Source organism: Brachionichthys hirsutus, chromosome 9 (genome assembly GCF_040956055.1).
Source record: "Brachionichthys hirsutus isolate HB-005 chromosome 9, CSIRO-AGI_Bhir_v1, whole genome shotgun sequence".
NCBI classification, from domain to species: domain Eukaryota; kingdom Metazoa; phylum Chordata; class Actinopteri; order Lophiiformes; family Brachionichthyidae; genus Brachionichthys; species Brachionichthys hirsutus.
Window position 1 is genome coordinate 9,047,668 of NC_090905.1, and position 22,672 is coordinate 9,070,339.

General features: G+C 43.0%; 2 protein-coding genes across 2 annotated transcripts in view; both read right to left on the reverse strand.

Annotated features, from left to right (window-relative positions):
• The window catches only part of faf1 (Fas (TNFRSF6) associated factor 1), a 48,298-nt gene extending 32,196 nt beyond the window's left edge, over positions 1–16,102 (reverse strand). Inside the window, exons 1-7 of the mRNA XM_068743265.1 lie at positions 16,043–16,102; positions 14,702–14,770; positions 12,654–12,700; positions 10,662–10,927; positions 10,452–10,543; positions 10,186–10,277; positions 4,216–4,321 (exon numbers count right to left, since the gene is read on the reverse strand). Of these exons, the coding sequence (XP_068599366.1) occupies positions 4,216–4,321; positions 10,186–10,277; positions 10,452–10,543; positions 10,662–10,927; positions 12,654–12,700; positions 14,702–14,770; positions 16,043–16,102 (732 nt within the window). The remainder of the gene's footprint in view (positions 1–4,215; positions 4,322–10,185; positions 10,278–10,451; positions 10,544–10,661; positions 10,928–12,653; positions 12,701–14,701; positions 14,771–16,042) is intronic.
• Positions 16,103–16,889: 787 nt separating this feature from the next.
• Positions 16,890–22,426, reverse strand: rnf11b (ring finger protein 11b). Its single transcript, XM_068743422.1, has 3 exons — positions 22,062–22,426; positions 18,587–18,756; positions 16,890–18,301 (listed from the first exon to the last, which is right to left on the reverse strand). The coding sequence occupies exons 1-3, from the start codon at positions 22,182–22,184 to the stop codon at positions 18,130–18,132; spliced, it is 465 nt and encodes a 154-aa protein (XP_068599523.1). The 5' UTR covers positions 22,185–22,426; the 3' UTR covers positions 16,890–18,129.
• Between the last annotated feature and the right edge of the window lie 246 nt (positions 22,427–22,672).

The following is a 22,672-nucleotide window of genomic DNA, read 5'->3' on the forward strand; positions in this document are numbered from 1 at the left end:
GAACAGTATTTCTCTTTTCCCATTCATGCGCAGGCGCTGCATCTGCATCACTTAATAATATTCAGCGCTTTAAAACAGTTGTGTTACACCATCCAGAGAGTTGTTGGTTTAAAGCCCTAACGCCAGCCTGATGTTCGCCAGCCAAAACTGATCAAAGCTCCGCTGGCGTCTGAGTGCTGGAGGCCGTGGTTTCTAGAGCATTTGTTCTGAAGAATCCTGTCCTCCAGGCCCTCGGGGCTGGATACTGATGCTGAGAAAACCTTCAATTGTAGAGCAAAGATCCCTCCATACATGTGCCAAATCCTGTCTTTGTAAAAAGCACTAAAGAGCGATGGATCTTTGGGCATGTGCAGGACTGGACACTAAAAACAAAGTCAAAGCAATGCTAAGGCAAGTACTGAACTAAGAGGACACCGGGAGCATAGTTTACCTGGTAGGTTTCTTCTTAATGCTCTAACATTACTACATTTTGCATCTGTAGTTTATTTGTACGGTGTCTAACATCACAAAGATTTCACAGACTGCTTGCAGGTATTATAATCAAATATGTTTTCCCCCCTCCATTCACGGTAATAGTAAATACACCTATTAAGCTCTCAAAGAAATTATGTTGTGCTTCTGCTGGGCCTCGCAGAGCAAAGCAATTTACAGTACAAATAAGTGACCAATAATAAATGAGTGGCACAGTCCATCCTTGTCTTTCTATCGTAAATCCCACACCACACTGCACGGGGCCGATCCTCATGAAGGGCTGGGGTCAGAGCGGGTGGCCAGTGTTATTACAGAGTGTAATATCTATGTTTGACCAGCCAGACTACAGGGATTTGACTGACCGCCTGGCCAGACGATGAATAGGGGGAAAAGGGAGGAAAGGAGAGGTATAAACACGAGTAATGAAGAGGCTGAAGTCAGAGGTTAAAGCAGCGTCAGAGAAACAACAAACTAACGGCCATCGCGGGGAGAATGAAGGTGAGAGGCGGAGGAGGAGAGTGGAGACGGACAGGGAAAGGCACAGCTACACACCAGGCCTGCCCAGCTGAACACCACAAGCTACTCACAGGGAGCAAAACTGTCTAATGCTGCCCCCTGTCTGACACAACAGGCATCTCACAGAGAAGTTAGACGAATACAAATTCAAAGAATTATATTGCATGTCATTGCAAATACCAGCAAGTCACATGACTGTCAAAAAATCGGAATCATATTGGCATCATTATTAGTTGAACCCGCACGTGGGTCCAGCTACAGTTTGATCTGAGTTGCAAATCTGTGATGCCGTTCTTTGTTATCTCACTGCAACCATTTTTAAGTGGACCCTAAAAACATTATGGATCCTGAATGAGTTCATGATTCCAAATCGTACTCTGATGTGTGGCAGATCGTACGGGGATCGTGTAATTTCTGTCAGAGAAATAAATATTATAGGCATTAAAGAATGAATTTAGAAACATACATCTTACCATAGTAAAGGATCTATGACGCTGATCCAGCCCAAAACCAAAATCTAATTGATAGCTCAATGGCCCATCGCTTAACTCCTCAAAATCCATTCGCAGCTTTTCGGGTTTCAGGAATTGACAAAAACAAAGCCTCCTTGGCAAAAGTAATTTCCTGTTTAAAGTCATTTGACCGACAGCGTTTGAGCATTTTTGGAATGTCATTACATGACACCAAACAGTAAAGTGTGAGAAAAGCAGGACTTCACAGTGTCTTTATGAAGACGGAGGATCATTTGTACTTTTGCTGCTCGTGCAGGAGTTCATGAGCTAGTTACAGACAACATTAGCGAGACTGGATTTTGTGCTGTGCTGCTGGACACAAAATTGATGATCCAATCATTGCAAATACCAATATCCTATAATCCCTGGCTGGATGCAAATCAGAAAGATCCAGTTTGATCCATCCTTTTCCTGACTGCATTTTGTTTCTACATGTCTCGCAGCTGCAAAGCAGGGATGGGGGCCCAGGCCCATCTCCGTTTGGGCGGTAGAGGAGGGAAATCCCCAGGACAACTGGTCTGGTCACGGACACCCCAAAACCAGCGAGCATCCCTATTCTACCCTCCACGTCCCTGGCAAACATTTGCTCTCCAGCTTAGTTTAGGAGCTCGCCAAAAACTTACCCCCATACTCTTGTCTAGTCATGCCAATCAGTCTACATAGCCCTGTGCTCTGGAGATGGAGATGAAAAAGGGTACCGGTAGAAGGGACACGCTGGGAGAAAGAGAGCTGGAGAATGAAGGAATAAAAAGGGAGGGGAAAGGGCTGTTCCCTGAGAGCCACAAGGCAAAGCCAGAGCCTTTGGCAAAGACAAACAAGAGGACAGGACTCTATCCCTATTGATATGCACAAGCAGGGACCATTGTCGATGCTTCAGCTAAGACAAAGAGGAGCGGGGGGAGCAAGGTGCTCTTTAGAGGAGTCCATATGTGTACTGTGAGTGGACACAGTAAGAGCCGAAAGAAGAGTCACACTGCCTGAATATGATGTTACTTGTTTGTTGTGTTCTTAGTTCTTCTTATGAGAACAGCAATACAATTACTTTTGTACTTTTCTCAAAAAGCAATATAAACCTGACTCTTTGTCTTAATTAAGACGATGATGATGATGAATATATTTATCACCACATTAGCTCTGAGACAACATCTCAGATGCCATTTGAGTCTCTGCGGATCGCACGCGTGTCGGAAGCCCTCCACTCAGCGCACACATGGAGCGATGACATTATTTCTTGACACCTGTGCACTAAATAAAGAGTAAATATAGAAAGACGGTGGTTAACAGGGGAGAAATAGAGTCTCGATCTAACCAGGTTAAAGTTCTGGGCCTCATTTTCACTCCAGGGGGGCCTTGAGGCAAGCAAGAAAAGAAACCGCAATGAAGGCCTGTTTAAAACCGCATTGTCCCGTCTCTGTCCCCTATGGGCTCTAACAGCACCCCCCGCCAAGCCAACAGTCCTTCGCCTCCTTTCTGTGTACATGGTTCCCTCCTCCCACACCACAGGGATTCCTCCCCAGTGTTTGTAATCCCAGCAGAAACACTTAAGGTTCACAGTGGGCACTGATCAAAACCATCTGCCTGTGAAGAGGGTGAGACAGAAAAAAAGAGATGACAGTGGGAGGAGGAAGGGAGGCGAACTGCTTCCCCCAGTTCTGGCGTTAGTTGTACTAATTTGTTCAATTAGCACCATTACAAACCCTGCTAGTAGCCTGATTATTATTAGTGTTATCTTCGCCCACACTGAGCTGCAGTGAGCAGAGAGCGTATGTGAAATAACTTCCTACCGCACACCAGTGGAAGGTATTAGCTGGATGTAAAACACAGATGTATCAGAACAAAAAAGAACTCTGATGATATTCTTAATCCTATAAATGTAGTCCAAATAATAACTTCACAAACCCTGCAGATGAGGCAAGATCAATAAAGAACATTCTCATCTTACCTGATCAGGAGCTTATCTCCCCTGTGACAGCTGCCTATCAACAATGAATAACAAATGACAGTCGCTCTCTGTGCACGGGGTTAGAGCAGGACGATACTGGGTGTGTGTATTGAGTGTGTGTATTGAATTGGGGAGTGCTAATTTTTATTCACGTGGGGCCAAACATTGATACAGGCATACACTACACACTTACACATCTACATGGACAAAAAAAGCACACACATACAGTATATTTTCATTATCTTCCAGCTTTAATCCATTTGCCGTCATGGCAATTGGCAATGGCCAATGGATGGAGGCGGTGCACTCCCTTCACACGAGGTCCAATATGAGCCAATATAAATATTTAATGAGTTGTCAAATCTACTCCTCAGTTTCAGATTAAGACAATGAATGGAATCTGTCTCTGTCGATTGCTCCTGTATGCACAGGTCAAACATTGTTCAGTGTTTAAACCACCTTCTAGACTACTGAGAGAGGGGAGAAAGACGCAGCGCAGAGGGAACAGAAGAAAGAGAGGATTGTACCAGCTGGAGTAATTATGTGCTCGAAAATGTGATCATTTGTAATGAATAATGAATCGAGGGTAGCAACAGACTAGCGCTGTATGGTCAATGGAATGAAAGCCAGTTTAGGGGACAGAAAGAAATTGGGTACGATAATATTACGTTTGTGGGGGTCTGTGAAGAGCTACTGAGGGCTTGTCTGTGGGCAAAACCAACAACTTTCTGATTTCCTGGAGGGTCTGTGTCTGCGTGCATGCTGGTGTCATACCTCCTGTATGGTTCTGGAGCCCGGAAAGTTGAGATTGTAGTCTCTCTGCGCCTCACGGTGGCTGATGACCAACAGGAAGTTCTGACTTAATGACTCTGGGAGAGCACTAGATGGAAAAAGGGAAGAATTAAAACCAGTAAGATGGGCTCAAAAATGTAAAGAACACAGAAATAGATGCCGACAGGGAACACTGAAAATAGACTAAGTACTCAAGAGGAAATGGAAAAACAAAGGTTATCATTAAGAGCAACTCAGTGAAGTCAAAGGCAAGCTAAAACTTGCCAACTAGCGGTAGCCCACAGGGAGGTGGGTGCCTCCTCCTGAGGCTGGTTGCCCAATTCACTGGTTGTGTTTTAACAAGCCTGGCCAGAACTGTGCTCAGCACAGCGGGCTACAACAGATACAACCACCTGCACAGTAACAGCATGGAGCCCATCAAGCCGCCTTATTACTAACAAACCTGGCTGCTATTATGATTTGAAACCTGGAGAGCATTCAGTAGCTTTTACAGACAACCAAGCAACACAATCACTCAAAAGAAGAGGTACAGGACAACGCTGCGTTTTACCAGCACGACAACCACTCCCAAATCAAAAAATAAATTCATTCGATTATACCAAGCCATGATTTTGCATCTCTATACACAACCTCTTGAGCAGATGCTACTGGATTACTGCTGTAAACTTCACTGTCTCTATAAACTGTACATCCAGAATCAAATTGGATGCAAGCTGTACCAGATTGAAAACTGATTTTAAACAAAATATTGATGAATGTGAAAGTGTGGCGCTTGCAACCTATGAAACAATCATTACATTTATTAGTGTAAAGTGGTTAAGAAATGTCTCACATTTATTAGATATACATGCTGTTAAAAAAAAAATGGCAAGGATATTGACAGTTTAAAATTCACAAAGTATTGATAAACAAATTACATTTGACTAACCATTTTATTTTATTTTCAATTACAAGAATGAAGTGGGGCCCGCCCATTTTTCAGAGTATTGATGTTACTGCCGTTACATCTTACAACGACGGCAGAAATGTTGTGAGGGACGCAAACGCAGACAACTTTGTGTGTCTAATATGAAAAGGAGGTGGGGGGGGGGGGAATCAACTTCTGGAAGCTTCATTTACAATAAGCTGTGAGGTTAAGTAGCGATTTGAGCAAACGCTGGGTCTGTGAGGCTGAATATCAATGGGAGGCTTAAGGGCCGAAGCAAGCACTTAATCAGGGCTCAAAACCCGAGGAGAGGAAGAAGAGTTGAGAAAAGGAGAGGGTTGTGGGAATTAATATGTAGCGCACGCATTAATTATGCAATCACACCCTTAATCTGCGCAGATCTTGACGAGCTTATGTTAACAGAAGCTCAAATTTACTGTAATGACAGCATATTTACATTTACTAAAACTACGAAATCAATATGTAAATGTAATGTTTGTTGTAGCTAACTGGAGAAGATTGGAAATGTGCAAAGTGGGATGGAATGATGCATACTTAATAGGGCTGAGCAGAAGGACGAGAGAGATGTGTTTTCATGTGTGCATGTGTGAGTGTGAGAGAGAGAGAGCGAGAGAGAGGGCGAGAGAGGAGAAATGAAAGAGGCAGGGACATATAAATATGAATCTAGCTAATATCATGATTATGTTTGGACACAGTCCCGAGCGAGAGCTGGCAGGCAGCTAGGCTCCTAAATAGACAGAGATAGAGGGTAAACTGAGTGGAAACGTTACTCTGTCCTTCCAAGCAAAGGCAGAACATCACATCAGCCGTTTCTGGCAGACCGACGAGCCATTTGGTGAGATTGGGGGCCGAGTTCTGTTCAAGATTTAATTTGAAAAATCAGATCCCCCTCTGCGCTTTGTAATACAAATATAGCTACTCAAAATAAAAAATGCTAGCAGAAGGAAAACACTCATTCCTAATGACTCATTTCCATGTCATTCCCCATCTGCTTGAGAAGGCTGGCGGCTCGTATATAAACAAAACAGCCATGCTTCAAGTCTAATATCCTTTTAGCTCAACCGCTTCACCGCTGGCGTTTTCCATGCAGCCGCCTTCTCATAGTAACGGCTCTTTAGGAGTGAGGAGTTGAAATGTGGACATCTCAGTGTTTGCTGCTGCCTTCACGGGTGTCTTTCACACTCATTTGTGGCATACAGGTCAACCTGCAGCATCTCTTCTTGACGTGGCATAAGGGTACCAGGAGGAAAATGTCATTTAGCTTTATGGACAGATAAAACAGAGCATTTTGCCGGGGAGGCTAAACAGATTGGCTTCATTCTGAGGTAAGCCCATCTCCCCTAAGCTGTGAGTCCCTGCAGCACAGAGCAGACTCTAGACCTTATTAAATGAGCACTGCCAGGCAGGCACACACATGAACACAATGTGACACGCGCCTACAAAACACAAATACCCACTAAGACTAACACAAAAATTCTCAACAATCGTGTGTGTAAATGCCAAAATAACAGATAAGGAGAATACATGTCAACTGACCAATGTTGGCACTAATGCATAAAGAGGTCATGAAGAACACACAAGGTCTTCTTACCTCCTCCACATTTTGCATCCGCAACAAAGCAGAAAGATGCGAAACCATTCAGACTCCGCCCCGTTTTGCTCTGCCATCTTGTCCCAAATTTAATCGGCATCCTAAAACTAGTGCACTTCCAGTGAGGGCTGCTGAAGCTAACTAGCTAGCTATCGTCCAAAAGCAAACTACAGCATGACTGTAGTTGGATGACTGGCAGAGAGGGAGCAATGCAAAAAACACACACAAAACGAATGAATAATTTCTTTTGCTATTTTGTGAATTTCTTTGAGGGTTCAAATTAAAATAACCTTTCCTTGGCAAACATGGCTGTGAGAGCTGGGCAGAAAATCAACAGAGAAAGGAAACAGGCTCCACTGAAATATTCATCAGGTCGTCATCAATTATGCAAGAGATTAGCTCCTCCTCAACACCCTCTTGTATTCACAGGTAGTCATCAACATGGCCGCAGAGAGAAACCCGATTCAGAGCAGGCTTCAACACTGCAGTGCTAACGGCTTATAACATCGCTAACTAAATAACCACCTGAGATGAATTTGTACCCAAAGTTAAGCCTCAAGGGTTTTTTATTTTAATCAAACGAGACAAGAGGAGTTTACTTAGTGCAATCATTATGACGGCACAGCACTATTTAATCAGTTGGTCTCGTGTTGGCGTGTCCTGCTTCATGAGTCAAGCTGCGCAGAGTCATTTCCAGGGGTATTATCATGAATGGTACATTTGCATTTTTAGTCAGCATCAATTTGGACCACAGCTCTCAGTCGCTCCTTAAACATATCTTTGATGAGCTCACCGAGCACAAACACGTCATCCAGAATAGGTAGCAGATACTTTAGATGACCGGGTATCATAACCAGCCGTTCACCTACAGTGCATAGGTGCAAGTAGGTGTCTCTGTGACTTACAATCACATATCCCTATATGACTATATGGGAACTTGAGCAACAACTCTGCTTGTTGCTCTTCTCCAGTGTAAGCATTTTCAAATCAGTTGTTTAGCGGTGATGCTGACATGTTAGAAAAACCGCGGTGAACACTTAGATCTATAAAGACAACCTTTATCTTAAACACATCAACAAAAATCTAATAAATTGCAAAAAATATCTACGAGTACCCCTCCAGTACACAGGAGACATACATTTTTGTGAGAAAGACAAACAAGTCAAAAATCCCACTCAGAGAAGTCGTTTAAATTTAACACAGCTGTGATTGATATTTATGGACGATAGTCGAGTAAATAATTAAAAAGGTTTCCACAACTGTGAATAAATAGATAACAGACCCAGATCTGATAAAGTCACTTCATCAGGACGTATTAGTACCTCGTGTTGGCATGGTGGTGACAACGTGCGTTTCTCCACTTGCAAACATGAGGTTAAGGCCTTTCCTGTCACTGAGCTCCGCCTAACGCAACAAAACTCAAATTACACGCAATATGGATTTATACTAGTCAACAGCTTGTCTGCTCCTGCAGTGGGAAGCTACTCCCCCTCTCTGTGATCTGTCACCTATTCTCTCCCAGTACGACAGCAGTGTGACCAGACACACCCGACCACAACACAGTGGGCCACTCGCTTCATTCAATCCCAACCGTCCTCCACCGAAATAGCTGACACAGAGTAATGAGCTCCTGACACCCAAAATGATATCGATAACACTTGGAGAACCGGCAATGGTGCTGCTAAAAAGACACAGCAGTTGGTGGGGGGGGGGGGGGGGGGAGACGGGGTGAGGGAGGGACGACGGGGGAGATGAGGGCCATTAGCTGCCAACACAATATAGCTACCACTTAGCCTAACTAGCAGGCAGCACGGCAAACTGCCAAATGACTTCTTTTACAAGTGTTCTGGTGACATTTGGATGCTTGCTTGGCTGCTAACGGGAGGGAGTGTGGGCAGAGCTACAGTGAAATTTTCATTTTGAATCCACTGTCAACAAGCAAATCAGAGCCGTGATACGAGACGCTGCAAACAACGAGGAGTGTCACCGATTGTTGTCCAACAACGTGTTTTTATGATCCTTTTTCAGATAGGCAGCCTGGATAAAAGATGTCCTTTCTCACTAAATAATTCATTATAAATGTTTTAATTAAGCATTTCAATTACCATTTACCTTGTTCATAATAACAAAAGAATAGCAATAAATTAGAGATCGACCACAGCGATTGATTAAAAAGCTGGTGACACTGAACCAACACGGCCACCGCAGCATCCTGCAGCGACATGTCATCCCATCCAGTTTGGGTTTAGCTGGACCATCATTTCATTTGCCAACAAGACATTGACCCCCAAATCACCTCCAAGCTGTGTCAGGGCTGTTTGAGTGGAGTGCTGCGTCACATGACCTGACCTACAGTCACCTGATCTGAACCCAATGGAGACGGTTTGGGATGAGGTGAAACGCAGAGTGAAGGAAAAAGAGGCCAACAAGTCTCAGAACCTCTGGGAATCCTTCCAGACTGAAGCCATTTCAGGTGGCGGCTTCTTCAAACTTCACTTTTTTTTTTATTTAAGACATCATTTAATGTGTGTTCATTCATATTTTCGATTCCTTCACTGAGATGCTATAATGTAAATAGTCCAAAAATTATTAAATGAGAAGATTTGTCCAAGCTTTTGACTGGTAGTGTTATACAGTATATATATATATATAAAATGTATTAAATCTTCAAATATATAACATTTATGCCACACCAATTTTCTTATCCTCAAATCCAAGACAAAAATATATATCTTGGTCACCCTCAGATAAGCAGGTGAAATAGAGAGAATCAAAGGGCTTCCTTGGACAATGTTTACCTGACACTGATGATGGGACCATCACATATTCTGTTTTACCATTTTGACTTTACAATGAGCAGTGCGACATTTCCCTCGGAAAGCTTTCTAATATTGCCCCAGAAATGAACATAACACCCCCTGGATGGAGAACTCTGGCTTCATGTGAGAACACATTTCTATTGTCACTAGGTAGCGTCACTAAAATAACAGACCGGTGCATTCTACATTCCGCGCAGACGACATTCTGTGACAAACAAGACGCAAATCAACCGTCATCGAGCAACAATGTTAGGCTTAAAACAAAGATGAGACAGAAAATTACTATTTACACAACCAGAGATTGGGGCGCACGTGTTCCCCTCAAAATGTCACAATGGATGCAAGAAAATTAATGTGCACTGCGGGTCAATTGTCCCTTAATAAACCAATGGCAATGTTATATGTTGGATAGATTCTTGGATCCCCTGTATAACGAGGCACATGCTGCCCCCTGGTGTTGACCATTAGGTATTGCAATAATACAACTACTTTCAGGCGAGTGAGTATGGGGAAGACTCACCATGAGATTACTGCCCATAGAATCAGAGAATCGAGACACAGAATACAGAGAGAGGACCGCACGCAGAGCTGAATACCTGTTTTTGCTGGTGCTGGCTGCCGGGGCGATGTCTGGGGTCAGGACATACAGGCTGTTATTCTTGGGGAGGTGCAAACTTCTCAGCACCGTCTGAATAAACATGCATAAACACAAGAGATTATTTGTCTAAATATTTTTACTTGTTCCTACAGCTAAAAAGTTTGGATACAAAGATGTTTGCATATCTGCTGAAAGCGTAAATGTGGATTCTAAATTACTTGTTTTTATATATATATATGAGTGTGTTCAAGTCTAATAACTCACACTATCAGACACGTCCCCACTCTTCCATCCTTTCAGCTGCATTTTGGACACTGGGATCCCAAGCTCCGTCTCAAGGAGCTGATTGATTTCTCCTTGGAATTAGATTTATACAGACAAATGAAATTTAAAACAAGCATAGAGCGTGATGTGTTTTTCAGTCTGTATAGAGCAGTGTCTGTAGGAGTGTGTATAATTGTATATGGTGCTCACCCACTGTGCTACCTTCCTCCAGCACCAGCTCTACAGTGCGTTGCCGATACTCCACCCTGAAGTTGAGCATCCGGGGCTGACGCTCCACAATGTGTCGAGAAGTTAAGTTACTAGGGCAAACTGCTGTGGTGGAGGACGACGGAGGAGAGGAGGACGAAGACGAAGAGGAGGCGGGAGGCAGTGCGCCTCCTGCCGCTGCATCAGCTGCTTCTGATTGGCTCGGGGGTCCAAACATACTGGGTTGGCTCACGTCACTGGAGAAGTTACTGCACAGAGGTGTTACGGTGTTACTGATGGTGCGATTCAGAGACGATCATGGAGAGAAGAAACAGCAAAACAGGGCTAAACGAATACCTGTATACATCTGTCTTATGATTGTGCCAATATCAAACGCATCTTCCTTTTGTTGGCCTCTAACCTGATGTTGAAGAACAAACGTGTGACCGAAGGATGGAAAAATGTAGCAACTCTTTCCCTTCCATCCTGCCAGTCAATATCTGTTAATTCTCCGTAATGTTTTCTCCTCTCTGATTGTCTGTATTCACGCAACACAGTGAACAAAGTCTGTTCGCTCTTGACCGTGTACAAATGTTGCTCTTTGTTCCTTGAAGTATTAGCAGCAACTGTCTCGTAAGCACAGAGTGCCGAGCGGTTTAACAAAGGCCGTGTTTCATTTGGCCAACCGCACAACCCGTTTTTTCTGGACCGCAGATTGGATGCTAACGGTGGGAGTAGCAACCGTGTCCCGTGCAACAGACGAGCTGAACGTTACAAATGGAAAGGGAGAAGAGTTAATGGGGTGAAGAACAACAAGCCCATAATTATTGCTTGCAACCTTAAATCAGCAAATATTGATCGGTTTCTGTGCTCATTTCTCAGAAACATAATATAACCATATAATAATATAACTACTTTCGTCTCAAAAATCTATTGTTGGCAGATGAAGACGCGGCAGACAAGAAAATATGAGAACGAGTTTAAATCATGACCTTTCAAAACAAATATCGAGCGCCCTTTCAACTACACTTAGCAGAAGAGCGAGGCGCTAAACCCTCCTTTGTTGATGTTTGCAAGACGTTCCCTGCTACCTCACAACTAGAGGGCGCTGGAATGCTGCGAAATCCAAGAGGTGTCCTAAAGCAGGCGGAACCGACAGACAACCAGGTCACTCACCAGGTGCATGAGAGGCATTTTTATCAAATCCTGCCCGGGGAAATAAAAAAAGGTCGGCCTGAGGAATTCTGATTACTGATGAACAATACACGCTTCTTACAATTCCCAGCCTGCTTGCTAAAAAGGACACAAGGGAAGCACATTTTAGCCGCGAGCATTGGCATAGCCTCCAGCTGGCTCCGGCTCGGATCACGTCATCAGGGTCTCTTTACTGGGCAGCACCGGAGTACTCGAACCAGTGCCAGCCACTTAGTAAATGTGTTGGCTGCTGGTCCCACTGCCAACCAGACTCCATTCGGAGCAATGTGTGCCCTTGATAAAGACCAGCAATATTCTCATGGCCCAAGGGCCTGAACCACAATAATGCATGCACGTGCACACACACACACACACACACACACACACACACACACAACGGTTTAACAGACTGTCTTCAGTTTGAGTGGGTTCAGATTAGCTCTGTGCATTCATGGGGGCAAACTAACCGTTGCAGGAAAGAGAAAGGCTCAAAGCCTCTTAAAGGAAGTATTTCTATTAAGAAACTGTGTACAACTCCACTCTTGGCAGAAAGCTTCATGCGGTTGCAGCATCTTTTATATTTTTCCACCATTAAATAGCAGAATAGAACCCACAGCAGGAACGCCAGTCACCGACACTCAGAATATATACCTGAGACACACACTGGGGTCTCAGGTATATGTACCACTGAGGAATATATTCCTGATGATAATGCTCAGAAGTAATTTACTACATCACTGATAAAATGATGATGTTAAAATGAATAATATAAACACCACAGGCAGCAAAGACTATTCTTACCTTTGTAAGATACCATTCTCCTGTGGTATCACTCCATTGATGGCTGCCTGTAATGGAAGCAGAAGCATATTTTACGATGTGTAAATACAGACGACTGTATGCAATTATCATACAACTAAATAATAATAATGTCTTGTTGATAGGTACCGTATTTATTTTCGTCAGACAGATCGTTGGGTAATATTTATGTTATCAAATGTCCATTTGATTCTCTGGACACGCAATATTCGGTCAAGATTGATAAGCTGAGGTCAGCCCCAAAACCTGAGCTGCCATGACTTCGGTCAGTAAGAAATGTGGCCAAATTTAAACTTCTTCAATGTCTCTGAGACATTACAATCAATAAAATGTACAACAAATGGATGTATGGACAGAAAAACTCTTGTATCATGCACCAAAGACTTCATTCTACAAATTGACACATATTTGTTGAAAATAAATTCATTCAAAAGCACATGCTAATCAGTCATTCCTTTCAGCTAAACTAAAACATATCTCCAATCAACAAACTTCAACATTAAAGCCCATTTAATAAAGTCCCCTTGTTTCCTGGTGTCTGAAATGTTCCACACTAAACCTCAACATGTTACAGAACGCAGAGCCCCATCAGGACAAACATGACAGCAACCGCCAACTGCACCCGGTGTTCTTGTTTGAATGAACAATTGATTAGATTCCACTCGAAGGCTCACTATTCTTCAGTGCCGGGCAGCCTGAATGAAGTTGGTTGTTATGCGCTCAAATAATCAGATCACTTTTTTCTCTATGAAGGGGATGTGTATTGAAAAAAGTGAGAGAGTATTCCACTATTGTAAAGGCAATACAGGGTGGATGGATACTTTCAACACACTGCTGTTTGCAAAGCTGCAGAAATAAAGGAAAATGTTTAAACAGTATGAGAGGAATTTTATTTTGAAACATTCCGAACACGAGTCATCGTTATCGGCAGCGTGTGAAGAAACAACAGCGTTACGTTAAAAACATTCCCGTTTTGTGTGGAAGAGATGCCAACTTATTAAAAGCGCTAACCAACTCACCTGCCTCATAACGTCGCTTAACGTTTTTACTTTTTAAGAGAACATGTTAATCAAATTCAAGGAATGTGCATTCCTCTCGGTTCCTCTTAAATTTTAAACGTCATATTTAGGCAGAGCGCTGATGCCAGCATAAGTTTATCGGCAAGTAAAACAATCCTCGTTGGTAGCAATTTATCAGGACTTAATGCATTCCAATTCAGAACAAAAGAGGGTTATTTGGTCGCAGCAGATCCCCCCCTTTCAGTTTACTGCTATGCCTGCACTTTTTAGTCAGTTTCTTTAGTTTGAGATATTTATCCTGAAAGCCGTTTCTGTTAATCATGACTTAGCAATGCTACGTGTAATTCTAACAAGAGTAGTGCAAGGCAAATGAACAAAGGGAGTCATTCACAATGAAAAGGTCAGAAACAATGAATGTTTTCATGTTCCATCTGTCATTCACTTTTAAATAATCAAGCAACTTCCACGTCTGCTAACCAACCAGCACCCAGAGCGAAAGCCACCTCAAGGCAATGCATCGGAGAATCGCTTCAAATATTTGTCTTTTTTACAAGCCAATATCCCACATTCAGCCTACACAATCACGCAAGCAGACTGGTTGTCGTATCGTTTACTAAAACCACCCCCTTCTGCAGAGGAACGACAAACCTTCAGATTTACAGATGCAATGCTCCCATAACTCACAGCATGTCCCTGTCCATTGCTAGGACTGCTGCTGCAGCCAGCGCTTGCCAGAACAGATGTAAATATAGACTGACCCCATCCAACATGCACTGCACAGCAAAGAGCTAGTTTTTCAGACTCATCATGAGTTATTGCAAACTTGGCCGAACACTTTCTGTCTCAACTGATCACCTGCTATACAACAGCTCTCAGGACACCGTCTGTAGAGTAACAATGTTATAGTGTGCAATGCATCGTCGGATGTTAGGGCTCCTGATTTTGTACGTTTCATGGGTTAAACCTTTCTGTCAAAGAGCACAGCCTCAAGCCTGCAGAAAATGAACTTACCACTAGATCCCAGTTATTAAGCTCTAACAAAGTGATTGCTTCGGCAATGTTGTCGATTCCAGTGCAAGCCTGTGAGAGGAGAAACAAAGAAAAAGTTGACAAATGTATGTGTCTAAAAACCACTGATAATAACAGAGAAACTCAATCCGAAAAATAGCCGACTATTTACATACAAATTGAAATTGAAACGGATAGTGACATTGTTCTATTTTACAGGCGTTTTGCAGAATTAGTGCGCTTTCTGTCCCTACTGTGCCTGCTTAAATGTTCAAAATACTTCTAATAAAACAGGGCATTAAATTACCTGGTAAACAAGGACCGAGTTCTAACCCTACACCTGACCTGTGTGTGTGTGTGTGTGTGTGTGCGTGTGTGTGTGAGAGAGAGGTACAGTATTTTATACAGTATATTATGCTTTTCCTGGAGCCAGTGCCACAACGCTAACGCCAGACACCCTAGAAAACATAAGCATTCATTCTTCCAAGTTCACGGTGACATCTCATCTGGTGCGTCATGACGGGGTAGCATTGCTACAAATGTAGCATTGCACAGCACTTAAGGATGCAGGAAACGACATAGAAATGTGTCATATATCTTTTAGAACGTTATAAAGTACAAATCCAAATTAAGCACAAAGACATAAATTAATTCTGAAACCGATAAGAAAAAATATATCTGTAATAGCCCGTCCTGTACATACTGTTAATTATTCTGTTTCTTTGTTGAGTGGAGCATTGTTGTTGATATGATTTCCCTATGGGATTATTAAAGTATTATGATTATCATAGTTAAATAAAACTTGCTAACAGTAACCTTCAGCACTAATTAAGCTTGCTGTGAAATATTACCATGAACAAAAGCAAGGGATGGACACAAAGAGAGGATCTACAGCTAGCTTGACAATTCTTCATTTTTGAAGGGGAATGCAAGTGTGATAAAATATGGTAGCGAATTAAACAAGATGTGTAATTGCCAACAGATCGTAGCTGAAGAATCATTTCTCAAATCGGCTTGATGCTACACGCGGTTTCTGTCAGGAGAAAACTGAGAAGTTTACACTTTAGCTCTCCTGATAGCTAACTGCAGGTAGATCCTCATTATCTGCATACCACGCACCCCCCCCCCCACTGTTTCACGTGGCAGCCTTTAATCAATAAACCTTGATCAATAAATGAGTTAGCGAGCTGTCAGTTTTTAGCTTGTCCTGCTAGCCACAGAAAGCTCAGCTCTGCTCTTGGTGACGCCAGGGCAGGTCTGCTGTTGACAGTAGCGTTACGACATTGAACACTTTTCAATTGTTGCATTGAATAAACTATCGATAACATTCAAACAGAGACTCGCCTGGAAGTCGGCCAGAATCATTTCTCTGTCCATGCTGCTGTCGCCGGTTTCGGAGGCCATGGCGATGACTGGCTAAAAGCAATTCTTCTTCCACTGGCTCTCGTCGCTCTCTCGGCTCACACAGGGACACCGAATACCGATAAAATACTTAACTCTGACGCCAAAACAGGTGAGAGGATGAAAATGTTGAAAAAAATCGGACTCTGTCGGGATTTAGCCGCTTTAGATAGACAAATATTTCTCTGAAAATAGCCTTACAGTGTTCAGTTCTCATATCATTATTGTCATCTGGCCCATTACTTTACGACTGACGTAAAGTGACTCGAGCTGCTGTGAAACACCGAGTCGATGTCGTGAAATGAACTGTTATTTCTGCTGCATCTCCACTGAACAGGCATGAGACCATATTCATATATTTAAATGCATGCAGAAGCCTGTTTGATGTTCTAAAAGTCAATGTTTTTCCATGTTTCCACATTTTCTCGCAATGTAAGCGTCTGAAGAGATCCCAGAGAAACCCCAATACGTGCAATATGTGTTCATATTGAAAAAATCTAAGAATTTTATTTAATTGTACCCAACAAATTAGGAAAAGTCATGAACTAGGAAGTAAAAAAAAAAAAAACGATAATGTTTTGAATGATAACATTGAATGGGGTCAAATTGACCCTAAGAATAACAGGAGGGCTTCATCTGCGTTGTGGGACACTAACTACATATTGGTTTGGTATTCATTAAATCAAGAAGGTCTTTCGTACGCAAGACATGATTTGTGGAATAAAATAATAAACCACATTCTGGTATACACACAGGAATTAAATCACACCCACTGGTTGTTATGCTCAGTTGCAACGCCTGTTTATTATTTGTCTTTAGTACATAGCATATGCATATTTATGCTGACAAACAAGCATCCATACACAAACATGAAACACACACATCCAAATTCACATAACAAATGAACTTAAAGCAGACATTCTGCCTCAGTCGAGCAGTCACTTTACACTCCTATGACTATGAACAGTTCAAATAAGTAATTTCGTGCCATTTTTTATTCCTGTTTCACAGAGACAGTTGTTTTCATTGCAAGTAGCCGTAAGGGGTGATGAGAATGTACGTACCACACATTGCTTGGTTCGCCTTGACATATGTCTTGGATGGATAAGGTTAACTCTTGTCACAAGTGTACTTCGTAAGTGCAAATATCTTAAGTTTGCACAAGTTGTTTTTCCAACTAGTCACTAGTACGACAGCAACCGTTTCCCAGCTTCACATTAGAGACTAAAGCACGTACTGCATCTCCTCCATCTGTATTGTTGGTTAATAGTGGCAGCTCAGCAGAGCCCTTGTGTTGTCTGACTAAACAAACAAAAAGGATTTCACAAAGTCACGTTACATTCAACCCACACCTATTTCTTTTTTTTTCTTTTTTCTAAAACATCTATACAGACAGAAGATAAAATCCTAGTGGAGGTCCCAAGCGTGTCTGCAATGTGTCCAAAGCTTCAAGTCCCAGTAATCTCCAAATCCCAGATCTGCATGTGTGGCAAGTGTTTCGCAGCATCAGATATGACTCAGCAGCACGAATCCGTGCAGACACAAACCTTCTGGAGGATGCTTCTTCTCTTCCTTGTTGTGCAGCAGGACTTTGTGACCAGGTTTCAGCCGTCCAACAAACAATCTGCAGCCCGACCACAGTTGTCTGTCTGACATCCGTCCTCCTGAACGGTCAGTTCCTTCAATGGTGGTGATTAAATTAAAGACGTGTATTTGCCCCTGTAAAAGCATAAGTTGATAGGTTTCCTAATCATACCCATTATGACTTGTCCTTATCTGTACACGCCTCCTCCATGCTGCTCATCCTTTAACACAAACACTCTGTACAATCCTGTCCAGCAGGCCAGCAGAGGAACTTGTTCAACACACACACTCACACCATAATCATATATACATTGTTGATGCTTTATATCAACTTTTACTAATCCAGGATACGTGTTACCAAGAAGGAAGTTGTGTGTATGTCTGTTTGTGTGTGTATTCTATTCGTCTGTGTTCCGTCTGGTTCACACTTTGTCTTTACGCGAGTGTCAGTTGGTCTCGTAGGAGGAAAGCAGCGCGGCGTCCACAGGCTCCATGCAGGAGGGACAAGTGAAGGACCTCATCAGCCAGTCGTCTATACAGTCCACGTGGTAGATGTGCATGCAGGGCAGGAACCGGATGGGGTCTCCATACACAAAGTCCATCATACAGATGACACACCTGTGAAGGGCAACACACATACTCTTTGTTTGCAAGATTAGGCGGACAGCACTAAAATTAAAAACATTACCTGGGTCCTACTTTTTGAATCTCATTGATTGGAAAAAAAAAAAATCCTGAACAATAAATACCAAGTGATTTGTACAAGACAGAATCATTACAAAGTCATTGTGTCATCAATAGCTGGCACAAATATCATACGATAGTGGCCGTGGTTTTATGATTCACTAGAAATCATCACACCACACGGCTCTTTTTGCCGATCACCCACGGTTTCGGACTCACTCTCTGATCTTCTTCTCCGAGCCATCTCGCCCTGGGTCGTAGACGCCCTTGGGGAGGTGCTGGATGAGTCCAATTCGCTGAGCGATGCGGATCTGCTCCTCTTCGGTCAGCTGGGTGGCCAGCCGGGTTTGGCTGGGTGTCGGGTGGTAGATGGGCACATGGATCTGCTCCTACAGGGAGTGAAGACAACATAAGCATTCAAAGTAACCTCCTTGTGAAGCTAGTCGGGAACTTAAAATGTATATATACATTTAAAACGCCCCAAAGTTTCAGAGAAGCACTGACAAACAATTATGAATTACTTTGAGGTCTGGTTTGTGGCAGGAAAAACTGTATTTCCTGTGAAATCTGAAACAGTGCAGCGTGACAGAAAATTATATTTAAACATTGAAGAACAGAAATAACTTCACCATCGTCCAATAATATACCATGTAAGAAATGGTGAGTAAAATCCGCATCCTTTGTCATGTGTAATCTCGCAGTTCTACGTGGTTCTGATCACTGGCAGTAGGTGGGAGTGTTTCCCCACGTCTTGTCCCAACAGCTGCTGCAAGTATCATCACATCAGACCATAATGATTCAAATTAACACACACGCACACACAAAATAAAATCACCACACTCACAAACTAGGCTGTGGAGGTACATGTATTGTAATTTTCAGCTCTTGGAATAGTTATTTTTGACACGTCATCGAGAAAAACATTAACATTAAAACACAATCAGCAGATTGGTAATAGTGAATCATGAGTTACAAGTCTAAACAAAAATGTTGACCCAGTGACGTATTTATTGTAAAACCCGTCCCAGCAGCAGGAGCTTCCTGAGAGCGAGGCCGCTTTATTAGTGCACGCCGTGATCTTCAGGTACACACTTGTCGGTGATTGACTTGAAAGTTAAAAGCAGACAATAGTAAACAGCTGATGCCTTTTATTTATTTGAAAGAAAGAAATAGAATAGAAAGCCTTTATTGTCATTGCATAGTGGTTACACAATGAGATTAGGAGTGCTGCTCCGTTTGGTGCTTAGTTACGACATAAAATACAAACAATAGAAGAAGAAAACAACACAAATTGAAGGTAATAAACAGTGCTGACCAGTTGTCACCATCTGAGCATCCTATAATTTCACAGACGGGACAGAGGCCTATTTGAGGATGAAATACTTACTAAAATGTATATAAATATTTCCTGAATACTGAAATGAACTCCCCCGTCCTGGCGGCTGTTGTCAGGTTGTGACTGTGAAGTCAAAATGTTAGCAACTGACACAACATGTGAGTAATGAAATCAGAAACTACTTGTTGTCAAGTACAATGAAACATTATTTAGCTTTAAGCAAGCATTTTGGCTACAATTAAGTCGATGATCGTCTCGTTTTAATTCTCAAGAAGCTGCATTTCTCTGAAGGTTTTCATAGGCAGGCGGCTGCGCTCCGTGGGAGTTCGGCCTAACCCCATGAGTCAGCGTGACTTTAGCAGACGAGGCTAGCTCCAGCTCCTCTGACAGCCGCTCGCAGGCCGAGCCTCAGAGGAGGGGCAGCCGCTGCACTCTGGGAGGGGTGACCGGCGCAGTGGTCAGCAGTTTCATTGTTGTCTTACAACAATCCCTGACATGCCAGTCGGCTGTGACAACAGTTCAATGGGTGACTTCTGGCTAATGGACTCAAAGAAATCCACCCATAGAACTCGTGTTCTGAGTTTTTGGACATAGTTGCATGTTTTACAGACACCTTATTGATGTATAAAAACAAAACATGCAAACCCACAGACTGTGTCGCTGACCTGCGGCCCAACGACCCGTTAGTCGGTACCACAATGTTTTTCTGTTAACAGGCCGGCGACATGGGAACACACACAAGCAGTTAAATCTTTATAAAGGTCTGCAAAGTGTTCCAGCCAATGCGGTTTCACCGCAAAGCTAGCTGCCAGCAGCGTAATGGTCTTTGTGCCGATCTGAAAGGGATCAATAGAAAACTCAGCATCTCTGACGATAACAGCAGAGACAGTGGACGACTAACAGAGACAGTGGACGGCTAACAGACACGCGGGGCGGCTGCGTTCACATCGCACACCTGAAATGGTTTCAGATCAGGTCTGAATCAGCCCTTTAAAGTAGGTTTTCACTCTGGTGATTCTTTGTTTGCACAAACTGAACAGAGAAAGCTTAGTTAGAGCTCTTCCAAAGAAGATAAGAAGTACTTGTGTCATTTACTACACCCTCGATCCAATGGAATAGCAGAGCAGGAAAATGTGGCCTAATTATATTGTTGTATGCCAGACATGACATACGTAGCAGACTGTATCATCACTGATGAGTCACATTCCACTGATAAGAATTAACAGTATCATCTACTAATTACTTTTGTTATATCAAAGACATGTACTTAATAAAAGACAAAGAACTCACTGATTACTGGCCAGAGGGGAAAAATAACTCCAACCAACCCATAATCCAATATGCATGTCCAATGTTAGGAGGAGTGGAAGCTTTCTGAGTCATACACTGGATGTTTAAGAGTAAATTTGATCCTTAGATCAAGGTTTCAGATTTGCAAATATAGATGTCGCCTTCAGTTTTACATGCTTGCAGAACACCTCACATCTACAGGTAAGGCTGAGCTTAACCCAGCAACAGGCAAACACTCTGCCAAGGCCTAACATCATGAAAAATAGTCCACCGTCAATACAGAGAAGCACACAGAAGGACGGTACGTCATGAAAAACAGCGTGATCTGATGTTTGTGGACGAGCTAATTGGGGGGAATAAGGCCAGCATACAAAGTCCCTGCCTGGAGGAGAAAGTAATGATCCGTCAGCGTGTAATGGAGAACTGAGGTCGATCTCAAGTCCATTTAATGACGTTTCCCACGTTTACCTCAGCTTCTTCCCCTCGGCTGTAAGACTCATGAACACTTTACTACCGGTAACTTGCACTGTTCTGTTTGCACTGCGTGATTATACTAGTTTTACTGCTGCTAATACACATCTGTGTATCCGCTCCCGATGCTGCCGTTTTTGTGACGTGTTCTGTACTTGTATGTTTTTTTGTAACTTAGTCATTACTGGTACATTTAATTTTGCACGACTCCACAGAGGAAAACTCCTAGTCTGTGAACCCTCACTGGCAATAAACTACTTCTGATTCTGATCATGTCAGCTACAGGAAGCAAACTACAGAGAGGGATGATTACGTGCTGCTGCTATTATTTCAGAGGAGGATGAATCCATAATATGATCTCAGACCTTCGGATAGAACAAAGCGGATTAGTGCCAGAGGCATGCAGGGACGGGGTCAATGCTGCAAGGGCGGTGCGTAAACAGCTGATTTAGCTCTTGCATATTGGTCCAGGATATTTTGCTAACTGGACTGAACATGCATTTTAAACATCTCAAGACGTGATCTAAACTTCGCTTAACATTAAAACACAATACGACTGACTGGCCATGTTTTTGGTCCAAGCTGATCTAAAGTTACCTGATAGGGGGGCGGTGGCTCCTGGTCGGGGTCGGCTCCGTCTCCGTAGCTGGCCCGGTCCGACTGAGACTCGTGAAGCAAGGAAATATCGTCCGAGGTCGGAGACTTCAAACAGTTTCCCATCTCCTTCCTCTTCGGTCAGATTCTCCCTTCTTTCCGGTGTCACCTTAATGATGTTGAGCAGCTTGATTTCACTGATGATGCCAGTGACGGGGAAGACGCCGAGAAGGTTGTGTTTCATACACAAATGATGAAAATCCTCTCCCGGACTAGGTGAGAGCTGCTCGGTTCAACAACAACAACAAAACATCGCTCAGCTAGCACCTAGCCGCACAAAGAGCTAGCCTGCTAGCACTCGGAGGAGAGCTTCTCCTCGGCTGCCCGAAAGAATCATAAATGGAACAACCTCAGATAATTAAATAGCCGCAAATCCTGGCGACCCGAAGAAAAATGTAATAGCCTTAATTTTAAAACTACGATCTGAACTGCCGTCTGAAACCTTCGCTGGTTGTCAGGGACTTTCCATCTTGCTGCTGAGGAATTACGACAAAAGATGGTGACGAGGCGCCGTAAGGCCACGCCCCTCACAGAAGGGACCAATGAGCGTTCGC

Coding starts and splice junctions, on each gene's coding strand:
- rnf11b (XM_068743422.1), bottom strand. CDS start 22,184: ATGGGAAACTGTTTGAAGTCTCCGACCTCGGACGATATTTCCTTGCTT. Junction 18,757..22,061: donor AGCCACCGCCCCCCTATCAG/GTAACTTTAGAT, acceptor CACTCCCTGTAG/GAGCAGATCCATGTGCCCAT. Junction 18,302..18,586: donor TCGGAGAAGAAGATCAGAGA/GTGAGTCCGAAA, acceptor TGCCCTTCACAG/GTGTGTCATCTGTATGATGG.